Consider the following 17,043-nt stretch of genomic DNA (forward strand, 5'->3'; position numbering starts at 1 on the left):
CAACTTGTCATCTCTAACTCATGATTACTGAAGGGTGAAATAAAACAATAAATATTAAAGAATAAATTTACATTTACATTTACTCCAGACATGAAGTTTGGTGGATACCGTATCACTTGGAGAATTATTAGTCATGCTATGTGTGATAGTTTGAAATTTAAAATTTTTACACAGAAATTTAGTCTAAAAAAGTCCTTTTTACATAACTATTATTTGACTTATGATATATTTTTTTAAGATTTTATTTTTTTAAGTAATCTCTACGCCTGACTTGGGGCTTGAACTTACAACCCTGAGATCAAGATCTGCATGCTCTCCCAATTGAGCTAGGCAGGCACCCCTGACTTACAGTATTTTCTTTAAAGTCTTAATCTGAAATAGATTATGCTCTCACTCACTCATATTTTGCATAATTGTACTTTTATGTATTGTTATACCTTTAAATATTTGATTTTTAAAAGACAGAGGGTGACCCTGAAGAGTATAATCACTATACTACCTTGTCCACTCTTCGGTCAGAATTACTACAATATTCATCTATATTATACTCATTCTGATTTCAACTGACAAAACAATCTGATGGATACTGTCTAAGTTCCCAGAGTCTGCCAAAGGTGCAGTCTTTTTTACTGCGATTTATTAAAGAGCAGTAGTGGTGAACCACCTGGCAGTCCCTGATGAGATGGGAAGGCAGGGTGATGAGTGAAAGGATGGAATCAGGAGCTTTAGTTGTACCAAAAACTTGCAGAATAACTTCCCCAAATCACATCTCTTTGGGACATAGACAATTTAAAAAAGAACATGACTCATTTGTGTTATACATGTAGTAGCTAATGGGAAGCTGCAACTCAAGCAGTAATTTTTTTTTAAAGATTTTATTTTTAAGTCATTTCTATACCCAACATGGGGCTTGAACTTACAATCCCGAGATCAAGAGTCACATGCTCTACCAACCAAGCCAGCTAGGTGCCCCCCAAGCAATATTTTTGATATTTTATAATCTAATCAGACTGCTTTTTAAAGGATTAACTTTCCTCCCTTTATATTAATTAAAGGTATATATAACTGTGCTTCAGAACTTCAGAGCAGGATGAGATAATCACTAACTTAACATAATTCTAGCTAAAAGCAAACAAACGTTAGGTCTTAGTCCAAACACATTATCAAATGTAGGCTTCTTAAAACACCAAGAACAGCTTGAGAATCTCCAGTTGGAAATCGTCTAACTGAATGATTCTTGAGGTCCCTTTCCACTTCTACTATCTTAGGACTCTCAACAAGATACCTCTCTCAGCACACACACGCTCTCACTCGCTCACATACCTCTCTGTCTCTCTCTCATGTCAAACCTGGGAGCTCCCCTAAATGCAAGAAGCACAGTGTGTGTGATACCATTCCATCAGTAATTGCTACAAAGATGCTCCTGCCCCAAGGCAGGTGTCCACCGTATAAACATCACAAATTTCCAACTAATACTTCATCCATTTATCAAGTAAGCCCTGTCTGTAGGTTGCAATATACAATACGCTAACAGAAAAACATAAACAAAACAACTTGCAAATTTATTAAAATATTCTCTTGAAGAAAAATAAAAGGCAAACTACAGTAGATGTCTGTTTGCAAATGTGTCAACACAATACATGGATAGGGTTCAGAAGTGTTTAATTTCATATTTTTTATTTAAAAGGTCTTTACCCCTCTACCCCTTCTCACTGGAGCTAAATGCTTGGTACTTGAACAAAGTTATCCTTGTACAGAGATACAAAAAATTTCTGTTTTTCACACTAACTTTTCCTCCAACTGGCAGATCTTAGTGGTCAAATGACTGCCATTAATTACTGTTCTTACAGGGGCTCCTGGGTGGCTCAGTTGGTTAGGAATCGGACTCTTGATTTCAGCTCAAGTCATGATCTCACGGTTTGTGAGGTTGACCCCCACGTCGGGCTCTGCGCTTGGGACTCTCCCTCTTTCTCTGCCCTTCCCCTGCTCACCCACTCATGTGCGTGCTAGCTCTCTCTCTCTCTCAACATAATAAACTTAAAACTTATATATATTGTTCTTACACAGCTGGGCCAAGTAACAATTGCAGAAGAACTACCTAAATCCTAAATTTCAATTATAGGACCCCAGGATCACTGAAGTGGGGCTGTACTCTTCCAGGGCAAGATACAGGCCCTTTGAGGGATGGGGTGGGGGGTGCTCCTGAGGTGAAGGATGCCCTATGAACACATACTTCACAGTTTAGATGTGTTCTCAAAATACACTCATTAGTTTTTCTGGATCATATACACTGTTAGTGGAGCCGTGGTAATGGGCCAATCCTCTTGCCAAGAGGACCACCCTGGCTCTATTCTCAGGCTGCAGCCTCTCTATTAAGGCCCACGGTAGCTCACTGTAATTCTGTGCAAGGGGTTCCTCACTCTAGCAAACCGACTTCTCCCTGGGCTAGATGCTACTTTCAGAGCCTCAATGCCCGCATGAATGCTTTCTGCACTTCTAGGCAACCTAGAAGTTTGTAGGCAGGCCCTGAGGGACAAAAAGCAGTTAGGCCTTGCATGAGCTATCACCTTTAAATGTGGCCAAATGAGTATCAGGTGCACATCAATATCACTAAAGTAATTTCACTCATGGGTAGGGTAACTACAGGGGTGGTGGCAGGGTGGAAAGAACACTCAAAACAGTGAAGACTATGAAGAGTGGGAAATAAGTGTTCTCCCCTACAATTATCAGGTTAGGAAGGCCTTTAACTCTCAAGCAGAGCATACTTGTTGAGTCAGATAAAATGGACTTGAATGCCCCCTCTTTCCCTGAAAAGCTGTAGCATTGTTGGCAAATTTCTGAATGAGGGTATTTGATGTGAATTTCTTTAAGGTACCTGTCAAATACGATTCTAGGTTATAATTACCTGAATCACTTCACATTGTGTACTAACTATGCACACGAGATGCCAAAAGTCATGTGGATATTTTAAAGACAATATGGATTACCTCTTTTTTTCTTTTTTTAAAGTTTATTTATTTTGAAAGCGAGAGCAGGCGGGGTAGGGGCAGAGAGAGAGACTGGAGAGAAAGAATCCCAAGCAGGCTCTGTACCACCAGCGCAGGGCCCTATGTGGGGCTCGAACTCAGGAACCATAAGATCATGATCTGAGCTGAAATCAGGATTTGGAAGCTTAACCCACTGAGCCAACCAGGCGCCCCCGTAAGAACAGTAATTAACGGCAGTCATTTGACCACTAAGATATACCAGTGGGAGGAAAAGTTAGTATGAAAAACAGAAATGGCCCCAATGGACTCCCTCTTAAAGGGAAAGTTATAACACTTTATATAAATGTCATGTATTTATCAGGACAACTTCATTTTAAGTAGCTCAAAACTGGTAAATGTATTAATATATAAAGACACACAGTACACACACATATAAGATTTTCCTATAATAGCCTCTTTTCTACCAACTCTAAAAGGTTCTTCTTGGATGACAAGCTAGGTAACAGCCACCTCTCTGATGGCCAGCTTACCTTAAATAAATCAGCGACTATTCCGTAATCTGCCACTTGAAAAATTGGAGCTTCTGGGTCTTTGTTAATAGCCACAATTGTCTGTGAAATAAAGAGTTTGGCCTTTATCAAGAAAACATATAGATTGATGGCTGTATTTTAACATTCCCAACAACAAATTTATATGGTTAAAAATGTCTACCAAATAAGATTAATCTGATTCATTTGTGCCAATATTGTAAATTTATAAATTTCTGGGTTGGCACATAACAAAATTATCTCCCACTCCCCACTAGCCCATCACAGTATTTTAAAAGATTTTAAACCATTATTTTTCTAAGTTCTTCTTTGACTTATGGAAAGAAAATATTTTAGGAAGTAATAAATCAGAGGAGAGGATTCTGGGAAGATGGCAAAGTAGGAAGCATCAGCAATCTGTCTCCCCATCTAGACTGTTAACAACTGCACTGGCAGAATCTGTCTAATGTAACCATTTTGGAACTCTTGGAGCTTGCAACTTCCAGGGCATGGCTTGCAAAGTAAACTGCAGCTCTTTAGTGCAGTAACAGTCCCCACCCCCAGTGGCAAGCAGCTGTGCACATATTCCTGGAGCAGCTTGCACACAGCCTGCAGGAACAAGAGTGGGCAAAAAGAACTCTTGTCCCCCAACTACTGGGGGACCAGTGCTTTGGTTACTGACTGCTGTTTCTGATCAAAGAGATGCATACAAAGAGGAGGATGGCCATTGCTGTTGCACTTCCCCACTGTTGCAAGTCCCTCCCCTACTCTGGCTAAAGTTACCTCCAGGGGATTTAAAACCTTAAAGCACTTCTTCTGCTTCCCTTCATTGTTCTCTTTTTCTCAAAAGCAACTGCTGATACAGGGAAAATTACAAATTGGCCACACATTCAGGCTGAGAAAGGACACAAAAAGACCTTAAGTTTATACCTCAGGTTAATCTTTGGCAAAGAGCCTACAACAATAAAAAAAGAACGATAAATAAAAACAAACAGTGGGGCGCCTGGGTGGCTCAGTCTGTTAAGCGTCTGACTTCAGCTCAGGTCATGATCTCATGGTCCGGTCCGTGAGTTCAAGCCCCGCTGAGTTCAAGCCCCGCTGAGTTCAAGCCCCGCTGAGTTCAAGCCCCGCATCGGGCTCTGTGCTGACAGCTCAGAGCCTGGAGCCTGTTTTGGATTCTGTGTCTCCCTCTCTCTCTGACCCTCCCCCATTCATGCTCTGTCTCTCTCTGTCTCAAAAATAAATAAATGTTAAAAAATTTAAAAAAAAAAAAAAACCAAACAGCAAACCCTGGGAAAGGAGGAGAATCTGATTAACAGGAATACCGTATTATCAGATTTAAATATCCAGTTTTCAACAACAACAACAAAATCACAAGGCATACTAAGAAACAGGAAAAAAAAATCAAGGAAAATTCCATTCAAAGGCAAAAGAAATAAAATAAAATCAATAGAAATTGCCTATGAAAAAGATCCGGGGTGCCTGGCTAGCTTAGTCATCCGGGTGTCCGACTTCAGCTTAGGTCATGATCTCATGGTTGGTGAGTTCGAGCCTGGTGTCAGGCTCTGTACTGACAGCTTAGAGCCTGGAGCCTGCTTCAGATTCTGTGTCTCCCTCTCTCTCTCTGCTCCTCCCCCGCTCATGCTCTGTCTCTCTCTCAAAAAATAAACATTAAAAAAAATTTTTTTAAAGAAAAAGATCCAAAGGCAGCCCTACCATAGAAAGACTTTAAAACAACCATTTTAAAGATGCTCAAAGAATCATAAAGATGTGGAGGAAGTCAAGCTAGCAATATATGAACAAAATGGAAATATCAAAAAAGAGGCGAAATTTAAAGAGAAACCAAAAAGAAAATTCTGGAGATGTAAAATATAATAACTGAAATACAAATTCACTGGAGAGACTCAAACGCAGATCTGAACAAGCAGAAGACAGAATCAGCAAACCTGAAAGTAGGACAATGGAGGGGCGCCTAGGCGGCTCAGTCAATTAAGCATCCAACTTTGGCTCAGGTCATGATCTCACAGTTTGTGGGTTTGAGCCCTGCATCGGGCTGTGCTGACAGCTCAGAGTCTGGAGCCTGCTTTGGATTCTGTGTCTCCCTCTCTCTCTGTCCCCTCCCCCACTTGCACTCTGTCTCTCTAAAAACAAATAAACATTTAAAAAAATTTTTTTAAAAAGAAAGTAGGACAATGAAAATTATCAAGTCCTTAGAATAGAAAGAAAAAGATTAAAGAAAAGTGAAGGGTCCTGTGGGCCGACAACAAGCAAACAAAAATATGTATTGTGGGAGACCCAGAAGAAAGAAAAAGAGGCAGAAAGAATTGAAGAAACAGTGGCTGAAAACTTCCTAAATTTGATGAAGGACATTAATATAAACATCCAAGATGTTCAACAAACTCCAAGAAAGATGAATTCAAAGAGACCCACACAAGACACATTATAGTCAAACTTTCAAAAGCCAAAGATAAAAACAGAATCTTGAAAACAGGGACATGAGACTCATTACATACAAGGGATCCTCAATATTGGCAGATTTCTCATCAGAAATATTGGAGACCAGAAGGCAGTGAGCTGATTGATATATTCAAAATGCTAAAAGAAAAAAAATTGTTGATCCCAAATTTTATATCCATCAAAACTGTCCTTCCAATGACATTCTTTTTGCAGAAATTAAAAAAACCTATCCTAAAATTCATATGGAATCTCAAGGGACACTGAATAGCTAAAACAATCTAGAAAAAGAGCAAAGATGGAGGATCCATACTTCCTGATTTCAAAACTTACTACAAAGCTACAGTAATTAAAACAGTGTGGTACTGGCATAAAGACACACATACAGACAGACGGGATAGAATAGAGAGAGCTCTGAAATAGACACTCACATATATGGTCAAACGATTTTTGACAAGAGTGTCAAGACCACTGAATGCAGAAGGAGAGCCTTTACAACAAATGGTTTTGGGAAAACTCGATAAAGTTGGGACACTTAATACCAAAACAAAAAGTAACTCAAAATGGATCAAAGATTTAAGCATAAGACCTAACTAAAACTATAAAACTCTTAGAAGAAAACACAGAGGAAAGGCTGCATGACATTGTTTTTGACAATAATTTCTTGGATAGTCCATCAAACATATAAGCAATAATAGAAAAAAAGACAAACTGAACTTCATGGGAATTTTTAAATGTTGTGAATCAAAAGACACTATAAACAGTAAAAAATCAATCCAGAGAAAGGGAGAAATATTTGCAAATCATACATTGGAAAAGGGATTAATATACAGAATATTTTTTAATAAAACTTCTAAGCTGAACAAAAAAACCCCCAAATAAGCCTAAAAAGACAACCTGAATAACCACTTCTCCAAAGAAGATACATAAATAGCCAAATAAGCACATGAAAAGGCGTTCCACATTACTGATCACTAGGGAAATGCAAATCAAAACTACAATGAGGTATCACCTCACACTCATTAGAATGGCTACTATTAAAAAATATATATAGCCACAAGTATTGGCAAGAATGTGGAAAATTGGAGCTCTTGTACACCATTGGTGGGAATGTGAAATGTACAACCACTGTGGAAAACATTATGGCAGTTCCTTAGAAAAGTAAAAGTAGAACTGCCATGTGATCCAGCAATACCACTTTCTGGGTATATGCTGAAAAGAAATTAAAACAGGGCTCAAAGACATATTTGCACACCCATGTTCACAGTAGCATTATTTGCAATACCTAAATATGGAAGCAACCCAAGTGTCCATCAACGGATAAATACATAAGCCAAATGTGTTATACAGATACAACAGAATATTATTCAGCCCAGAAAAGGAGCAAATTCTGACATATGCTACACCATGGATGAACACTAACAACACACGCTAAGTGAAGTAAGCCAGTCACAATAAGACAAATATATGTGATGATTCCACTTATCTGAGGTACTCAGAATAGTCAAAATCATAGAGACAGAAAGTATAACAACTGTGGTTACCAGGAGGTGGGAGGTATGGGGGGAAATTAGGAACTTATTGTTTAATGGGTACACAGTTTCATTTTACAAGATGAAAAGAATTCTGGAATTGGATGGTGGTGATGGTTGCACAACATTATGAATAATTTAATATCACTGACAATGTGTACACAATTTTTAATTCTACACTTAAAAAAGGTAAAGATAGTAAATTTTATGTGTATTTTACCACAGAATTTTGTTTTAAGTAGAGTACACTTAAAAAGTTGAATTTTGGGGCGCCTGGGTGGCGCAGTCGGTTAAGCGTCCGACTTCAGCCAGGTCACGATCTCGCGGTCCGTGAGTTCGAGCCCCGCGTCGGGCTCTGGGCTGATGGCTCAGAGCCTGGAGCCTGTTTCAGATTCTGTGTCTCCCTCTCTCTCTGCCCCTCCCCCGTTCATGCTCTGTCTCTCTCTGTCCCAAAAATAAAAATAAACGTTGAAAAAAAAAAAATTAAAAAAAAAAAAAGTTGAATTTTACTATATATAAATTATACCTCAATAATCTGACTTAAACAAAAGGTAACTGAAAAGTTCTGCAGTTTATCAAAAAACTTTAGATACACTGAATAAAACCTTTGAATGAAAAATTAAGTACCTTATATTTGGTGTGTTTTATTCAATATGATAGTTAGAAGTCTACTTTATTAAATCATTAGATATTTATTATGATTAGTCAACCTTTAGCTTATTTCACTTATAAAATGATTAATATCTTCTATGTCCTGTTAACAATATATAAATTTAAATGCAGGGTTTTTTTATTTTTGAAAGAGAGAGAGCATGTGCACATGTGCATGTCTGGGAAGGACAGAGAGAGAGAGAGAATCTCAAGCAGGCTCCATGCTCAGCACAGAGTTGGATGCAGGACTTGATCTCACAACTGTGAAATCAAACCTGAGCCGAAATCAAGAGTCAGACGCTTAACCAACTGAACCACCCAGGTGCTCCTAAACTTGTGATTTTAAATGTTGGATTTCAACTTAAAAAAAAGACAAAAACAAAACCAGAACAAATCCACACCCTAATTCATATAGTTTGTAGCTCAAACTATTTATCTTCCATATACTGCATTCCACTTACTATTTTTAAATTATTATCCTGGGTCTTTATTACAATATAGAAGTTATCTAGTCAGCCTGTTAGTAAGGAACTTTAAAACAAAAAGGTTTAAGTCCTTAGGTATGCAGCAAATATAATATAATAAATTACTATGTCTCCTACAAGAACTACCAAAAGGTCCTCTTATCTCCTACAAGAATTTTTAACATGAAGGATTATAATGACCAATTAGTAACAGATTAAGAAGAAATAGTCACACAAAAAGGTGCTGCATTTACCAATTATCCAATTTATTAATAACAGATTTACGTATATGTTACAAAGTGTTTGGTATTCTCCATAGGTGCTTCTAACACCACTGCAATTAAAGTTTTGACTCTAGGGGCACCTGGGTGACTCGGTCGGTTAAGCGTCCAACTCTTGATACTGGCTCCAGGTCATCATCTCACAGTTTGTGAGTTCCAGCCTCACATGGGGCTCTGCAGTGGCAGCCCAGAGCCTGCTTGATTCTGTGTATCCCTCTCTCTGCACTCATGCACACGTGTACACGTGTGCACTCACTCTCAAAATAAGTAAAGTATTGACTCTAATATTTGATTCTAATGTGGTGTTATTTTTGCTTTAAAAAAATGTTTTTAAAAAAAATGTTTATTTATTTAGAGAATATGTGCATGTGGGGGAGGGGAAGAGAGAGAATCCCAAGAAGCCAATATAATAAAATAAAATCATCAAGGAGCCTGATGCAGGGCTCAATATCACAAATGGAGAGATCATGACCCGAGTGGAAATCAAGAGGTGGAGACTTAACCGACTGAGCTACCCAGGCGCCCCTAATGTGGTGTTATTTTAATAGATTATAATAATTCATTTCTCTAGAAGTAAAATTAAGTTTCTAATGCCTATTACTCTATCACATGAAAACAGCTGGAACACATTTTAGAAGAACTTTGATATATAGGCTGGCTTAAAATATAGGCTCTATGACATATGTGTAATTCCTCTAGGGTCCCTCAAAGAGATGAAAATATTCCAGAATATCCGAGATTAGAGCACAGTGCAGTCCAGGTAACTACTATTCCAGAGAAACATGTGTGGTCAAAGACAATAAATGATGGTTTCAATATGAACCTTAAATCCAAAGTCACAAGGACTAACATTTTGAATCACAAGCATTTGATTTGTATGGAGGTGTTTCTCTTCTGGGAATATGTAAGCCTGCTTCACAGCAACTAGCAGAGATTTATTTAATTAATGATGGTTAATGATTTTCCTGGAGGCCACCTAGTCAAACATCTGACAGTTTAATCATCTGAAAGCTTTTTCATTCCTACTGTATAGCAGTTATTTTTAAAGCAAGAGCACACAACTGTGGGCAAGGAACCACTAAAGTATTTAAGAATGCTCCCCTTCCTTACACAACTTTTAAAGCACAGATTGTATTCAATGAAATTAATACATATATAGTTCAAAAAGTGCTTTCATTACATTGACTCATTTGATATAACGACCAAGTCTCATATTCTCTAAACTATACCATGATGCTAATTAAAACTGTAGCTTGTATGCAATGTGATTATCAGATATAAACCAATTACTCTAATATCCCATTTTTGACCTTAACCAAAATTTGTTGTGTTTCCCACATAAGGCACTGATGACAAGGGCTATGCCTTTTTCATTTAAGCATCCCCAGCATCTGGTACAAACTAAGTGCTTAATAAATATTTGTTGACTGCATAAACAGACAAACTCTTGGCTCAAATTTCTTCTTATAGATTGTTCCCGAACACTGGTCTCCTTACTTCAATTGTTCCCTTTTTGCTTTAACATATACTAGCTACTCCATCTCTCCTGCAAGCTAGTCCTGCTGGCATGGGATGACAATTTTTACCAGGAACTTCTTGGCAGGAAGAATCTTTTATTTTAGAGAAGCAGAATTAGATATGTCTGAACTGGCCCAGCTAAAAGTATTTTTTAAGGTTACTGTACTAGAGTGTTTTTTTTTTTTTCTTTAATGCAGCAATAACATTTTCCCCATTGGCACTGCTTGTTTTCATATCTCAGTAAAGAAACCTGCCATCCAACTGTGAAATCTGACTGGTTTTGGGCCAATTCATTTAGAGGTTACAAGGAGGTAGTGGATGCATTTTTTTTCAAGTTAGAAGTTAAACCTGTTAAAAGTTTTATTACCTTTTATATCAAACTTCCATCTGAATGCATAAAAGCCAGAGTGTCAGAAGCATCTCTGTCTTCATGAAAGACTAAGTTCATAATTCAAACTGTACATTCGTATGCATGAATTAATGTGTCATATTCTGAAATATATGTTCACAGAGTCATTACACAGGACTTCCCGATATAGTCCAAGCAACAATTTAAAATCAAGTGTTTCCTCTACATCCTGTATTTTTAACAATTACTCAGATATTAAGATGCTCCAACTCCAAATGTGTCCGTCACACTTTAGTAACAGCCTGAGAAGAGGAGCTGTGCTGACATATGAGGGTGGGACTTTTAGGGGACCAGGGTAAAGCAGATAGAGAATCAGGGATGAGAAATCTCATAAACTAGTTAGATGGTCAGAACCTCATCAAGCTGTTTTCACCCTAAATTTTCTATCCACTAATTTCAGAGCTGAAAGGGACCTCAGACATCATCAACCAACACCTGTGTTAGGCAAAGAACAGAGGTGCAGACAGGACACATCATGTGGTAAGCTAGTAGCAAAGCTGGGACTCAGGGTCACACTTTTTTTTCCTGACATGGCACTGCCTTTCCTACCAATGGTACACCTTCAATCAGTGAACACCAGCTTGTACTTCTTTCAGTTCCTGAAAGAAATGTTAATCTGAATGGCTGAACTTACATACACTGTATAACTATATGGAAACAGAGTGAAACCAAAATTTTAAAATATAAAAATCTTTCTTTTAGGATCATTATTATTGTGTAGTTACCTTGCTGTCTTTCATCCCAGCTAAATGTTGGATGGCTCCAGATATTCCTACAGCAATATAAAGCTCCTGAAACAAAAGAGACCATTATCATTAATACATACTTATATATATTATATTGTATCTTCCACAGTATGTGCTATTAGCAATTCAGGTCTCAGACTGAAGATACTTTAAATAGAAAAGATGCAATATGTATTACTTAAATTATGCTTACCTCCTTCCCTGATCTCCCTAATCCATAGTCTTCTTTTTCCTCTGAATAATAAACATGTGGATAATGAGAATCTATGAGCATTAAATATGTGCCAACCACTATATTAAGCATTTTACATCACCTGTTTCACTTAATCTCACAATTTCCTGTGAGGTAGCACTTTTTGTCTAGGCTATTTATTTATTCATTCATTTACAGAAAGCGCGAGTAGAGGAAGGGCAAAGAGAAACCCAAGCAGGATCACACTGCCAGCGCAGAGCCAGACACAGGGCTTGAACTCCCGAAACCACGAGATCATGACCTGAGCCAAAACCAAAGGTCAGGCGCTTAACCGACTGAGCCACTCAGGCGTCCCTGGGCTACTTTTAGATAATCACACTTTAACTCATCATTCTGTATATACCCATTCACAATATACACACAATGTACATTAACATATAAACACATACTAAAATATATTTTGACTTATTTGTCTGGCTTCTCATAAAAAGAAATTTGTTAAAAATGATAATTAGGATATATTTATTAGACTTCATATTCAGAAAAACCAAAACTACAAATCAGCCTCAAGAGGTTCTAACAGACACATATGCATGTGTACACGCACACACAGTCTCCCTAAGTAAGGAATATAAACTTCTTGAAGGCATAGGCGTAACCTTTGTATTTCTAGCACTTAATAAAAGGGCCCCCAGACTGTAGTTTCTAAGTAAATGTTGATGACAGTATTTGTGTCTCCTCCTAACCCCTCACCCCCAGTAATAACTGAAGTAATAAAGAAAATGATAACTGACTGCTGCTCTCTGTCCCCTTATCTAAAAAATTTAAAGTGTCCATGTTTGAAAATTAAAACTATCATGGAAAACCAATTTAATCAGTGCTTAATTAAAAGAGCTTAGCTGCTCCATTCTATCTATTGGATATAATTAAAGCTTTAACTGAAAAGCTTTTCCCCACACCTAAACTGAACTAGCAAGTCCTACCTTGGGTAGGGGGGTTCACCCACTATGTAAACAGATTGACACTATGGTTTCATCACAACTGACAGTAAAGACTCTCCTCAATATGATTAAGGTGGAAGGCACTGAAGGTAGCTTTTTATTTTTATATGTTTTATTACTGGGTAGACACTTCAAAGTCAATGACAGTGTCAGGTGGTCCCACCCTGTTTTCTGCACTGCTTATGATCTAATTTAATAACTGCTCACTCCAAAATGTGACAGCATTTCAACTAAGATCTGAGAATAAGGATTTTTCATAATACCTAAGCGTGTGTGGTATGTGGCTGGATACAAGCCAATTTCTCCCTCTCTCAGTTTCCCCAATTGCAAACAGAAGGGGTACAGCCCCAACACTAGAGCTTCTTAAAAAAGCTCCACAGGATACTCTAATGTGCAGCCAGAGCTAAGAACTACTAGAATAGATGATCCATAAGCTCTTATGCAGCTTGAAATCTATTAACTCTTTCCAGCAGGACCAGGCCAGGGGATGGTATATCCCCCAGGTCTTATCTTTAAAGGCATAAATTGTCCAACTGCTTCTAGAGCAGCAAGGTACCACTGTGTACCCTGTAAAAGGAAACAACTTAATCCCCAAAGTAAGTTAAATCATCTAAAAATTATGTGGGCTTGTTTCCCAATTCAGCTTGCTCTATAAAGATAAGTAAGTGCGGGGCGCCTGGGTGGCGCAGTCGGTTAAGCGTCCGACTTCAGCCAGGTCACGATCTCACGGTCCGTGAGTTCGAGCCCCGCGTCAGGCTCTGGGCTGATGGCTCAGAGCCTGGAGCCTGTTTCCGATTCTGTGTCTCCCTCTCTCTCTGCCCCTCCCCCGTTCATGCTCTGTCTCTTTCTGTCCCAAAAAATAAATAAACGTTGAAAAAAAAATTAAAAAAAAAAAAAAAAGATAAGTAAGTGCAATTTGGCCTAAAAGACTGTCTTAGGCTGCAGGAAGTAAAATGTATGGGAAAGGATAAAAAACAATCCCAATCCCAACAATCTATCTATACAGATAGATACAGATATAGATATAGATGAGATATATACATCTCATATATATGTGATGTATATATCTCATTTAGATATATATGTATAATATATGATCAGGCATGGAGTGATCAACAAGCTTCTTTTCTTTGAAAAAGCACCACTTTTTTATTTAAGATTTACAGGTAACTTCAAATGATAATTTTAACACCATTTCAGTTTATTTTGACTAGCATTTTTTTCACAAAAGATCATTCATTAAATTGTTAATCAAAATACACTTACTAATAAATCTCACATTCAGGAAAACCAGGACAATAAGATTTATAAAGCAAGTTATTTAGAAAGACAAACGTACAGATAGAAAACTGTCTCACTAACCACTCTTCCAAGTGTATTCTCAAAGCAAGCATTGTAAAGGATCAATAATTCTGTAAATGAGTCCTTCTAACATACATGTCTACATTAAAATTCAACAAGTCTTAAAAGCTTCTCCATTTGCATCATAAAATGCTAATAAAAAATGATCATCCTGGCAGTAAACATCTACATAAATATAAATGAAATTTACTTTAAACCCCATGAGATATGAATACCATTGACTTTAACCATAAATGTCACAAAGGAAATAAAAGATTCTGGGCCAAAGCAAACCAAGGGGCCATTCCTGCCTCTCTGACCAGTATAAGTGGTCCAAATAGGTTCACATGACCAACGGGATCTTATTTTACTGTCTTACAAACATGGTTCTCTGAATAAATATAAAAGCATTGAAATAATAACCAGAAAGAGTCCTGGGATTTGGGCTTCTGTTCTGAGATCTGATAGCTCTCTGAGGCAGGAAGAGAGACTTTTTTCTTCTTTTTTAAAAAACATGTACAGGCAATTAGACTATTATCTTAGGATGCTTCCTCATGGCTCAGAAAGCATTTCTGTATTTCAATAATAATAATTAGTATGTATAAAACTCTCCACAGATGCTAATTTATGGAGCACTTTAGACACTGCTTCACAACATAACAAGGCAATCCCTGCCCTGAGGCACTTTCCTTCTAAAATCAGATAGTAAGTAAGATAGTTTGGAGAGAAAATGAGAGGTGACTTGGAGGGAAGAACAGCAATTAAGGGTTCAAAAAAAGGTAGGATTAAAGAAAGGAACAGACACAGAAGTAGGGAGGGGTAGTTCTGGAGATAAAATCCTAGCAGCCTTAACAAAGGGAGAGAATCTAGAAGTGAGACTAGATCAACCTACATGAGCTGGCAGCAGTTTGGGATGGTCATTCTGCAAATGAAGAATGGGGATGGGACTGTGGGAAAAAAGAAAGCCACCAGGGTGGTAAGAGGACCAGAGGTTATTCTGAAATAGAAAGAAGGGATGGCATTCACTTCAACAGAAACAAGGACCAGTAGGAGAAAGCACAAATTACTCTTCTCTTGTCAAAACCTAAAAAAGACTACAGCTACAGGCTCAACAAAAGAATTCAGGGGCAGGGCTCTAAAATACCTTACAGTGGGCTGAGATGAAAACAGGAATAGGGCTTGGAAAGTGCTGCATCCAGTGTGGTTTAACAAAGGTTTACAAGAGGAGTATATCACTATGATTAAGAACCTAGGCTCTAGAATTTCATTGCCTAGGTTTAAATTCCAGTTCAGCCACCTGGTAGACCTGTGACTGTGGGCCCGCTATTTAGCCTCTATGCCCCAGCTTGCTCACCTGAAAAACTGGAATTATAAGAACCCTACTTCAAAGGGTACTGTGAGGCTTCAGTCCTTGGCATAGTATCTAGTTTCCCAAGACACTGATGTGCCTTCAGGTATGCTCAAATATTGATTTTCTCAGCCCACTCATTGGCCAGGTGGGCTCCTGAGGTAATCTCAAGGCTACTATGTACAGCTGAGCAACTATGTACTATATACTATGTACTATGTACTATGTACACGGAACAGCTCTGGAGGGAGCCATCACTTATAGTCATTACAGAACTGCATATTTATTACAATAATTTTCCAACAGATGGCGGTAAAGTAACTTGAGAAAGGGGTACTTTTCTCCTAATTCATACAAAAAAGTTGTATAGACTAGAAGCACAGGGAAGCCAAAATTCTCTGTGGTACAAATACTGTAATTTTCTAAGTATGCCATAACAGGAAAAAGTTGAGAGACTAAAAAGTTGAGAGTTAACTAAGACTTCATAGTTGTTGATACTGCTGTTATACTTTATAGGGGCTATAAAGACAACTATGATTCTTTGTCCCATGTCCTCAAGAAGCTCACAGTCTAGCAACATAGGTTAAGGTAAAGTAATAAAAATCTATAATCCAAGCTAAGGGAAAAAACATCAAAGTATGACAGAGCTCTGGTCTCTTGTGCAAATGCTTTCAGTATCTGCCACTGAGAAATGAAAAGGTCAGGGGATGACACTGCTCTGTAGTCAATTCTATCTTCTGCCCAACAGGAGCCCACTTTTGCAGCTTATCCCATCTACTCTGGCTCCCTTAGTCCTTCAGACAAAATAAGCTATTAAATGCAAGTTTTACTGGTCCTAGCTTACTGATAAACCTGCATGTCTGATAAACAGAAAGATGACTACAATGCAGTCTTAAAATACTTTTACAGAAATCTAACCAACCTGTGGAATCAACATGGCCAGAATATTCTCTGGTAGATTATTTGAATTTCAGTTACTTTCTTCAGAAAGAATGTACTAACATCACTCCTGCTTAACCCAAACCTTGTGCAGGAAACCTGGAATTCAAGGGGTGTTATCGGAGTCCTACTCTCCAGAGGATTTTAGTGCAGAAGCTAAGGAGAAAGTGGTCTCTGACTTACACATTGTGATTTTTGTCTAACGCCAATTTTTGTCTAATGTTGTTAAATCCAAAAAAGATACATAGTGTGAGCCACATATTTAATTTCAAAATTTCTATTAGCCACATTAAATAAAGTAAAAAACAGGTGAAATTAATTTTAATAATAATCTCAATTCAGACTAATTTACATTTCATGTGTCCAATAGCCACATGTAGTTTAGTGGTTACCGTACTGGATAGCACAGATCCAAGATAATTTTAGAATAAGCTAAAGAACTTTCTTGTACACTCTACAAAGGTACTGTAGCACATGGTCTGAAAGGAGAGCTACAGATAAAACGACTTTAGTTTCACGTGTCTGCTTTGCTTGTATTGGCTCAGAATAAGAGCATTTATAGGTTGTTTTAAACTTTGAAAGAGAAAGAAAAGGAAAAGTCAGTTGTATAACAAAGCTGAAGACCAGCATGAGAGGCATCAAGATTAAACAA

The 17,043-nt window shown here is 37.8% G+C and overlaps 1 protein-coding gene across 2 annotated transcripts in view; it reads right to left on the minus strand.

The window, feature by feature from the left end:
* ETFA (electron transfer flavoprotein subunit alpha) overlaps nucleotides 1-17,043 on the minus strand; it is a 78,208-nt gene that overhangs the window by 3,865 nt on the left and 57,300 nt on the right. For both annotated transcript variants that reach the window (XM_047074738.1, XM_047074739.1), the window contains exons 10-11: nucleotides 11,549-11,614; nucleotides 3,518-3,598 (exon numbers count right to left, since the gene is read on the minus strand). In XM_047074738.1, the coding sequence (XP_046930694.1) occupies nucleotides 3,518-3,598; nucleotides 11,549-11,614 (147 nt within the window). The remainder of the gene's footprint in view (nucleotides 1-3,517; nucleotides 3,599-11,548; nucleotides 11,615-17,043) is intronic.

The sequence above is a fragment of the Lynx rufus genome, unplaced genomic scaffold (genome assembly GCF_022079265.1).
Source record: "Lynx rufus isolate CCGP_SWC_20201006 ecotype Redwood Valley unplaced genomic scaffold, mLynRuf1.p SCAF_13, whole genome shotgun sequence".
Lineage (NCBI taxonomy): Eukaryota > Metazoa > Chordata > Mammalia > Carnivora > Felidae > Lynx > Lynx rufus.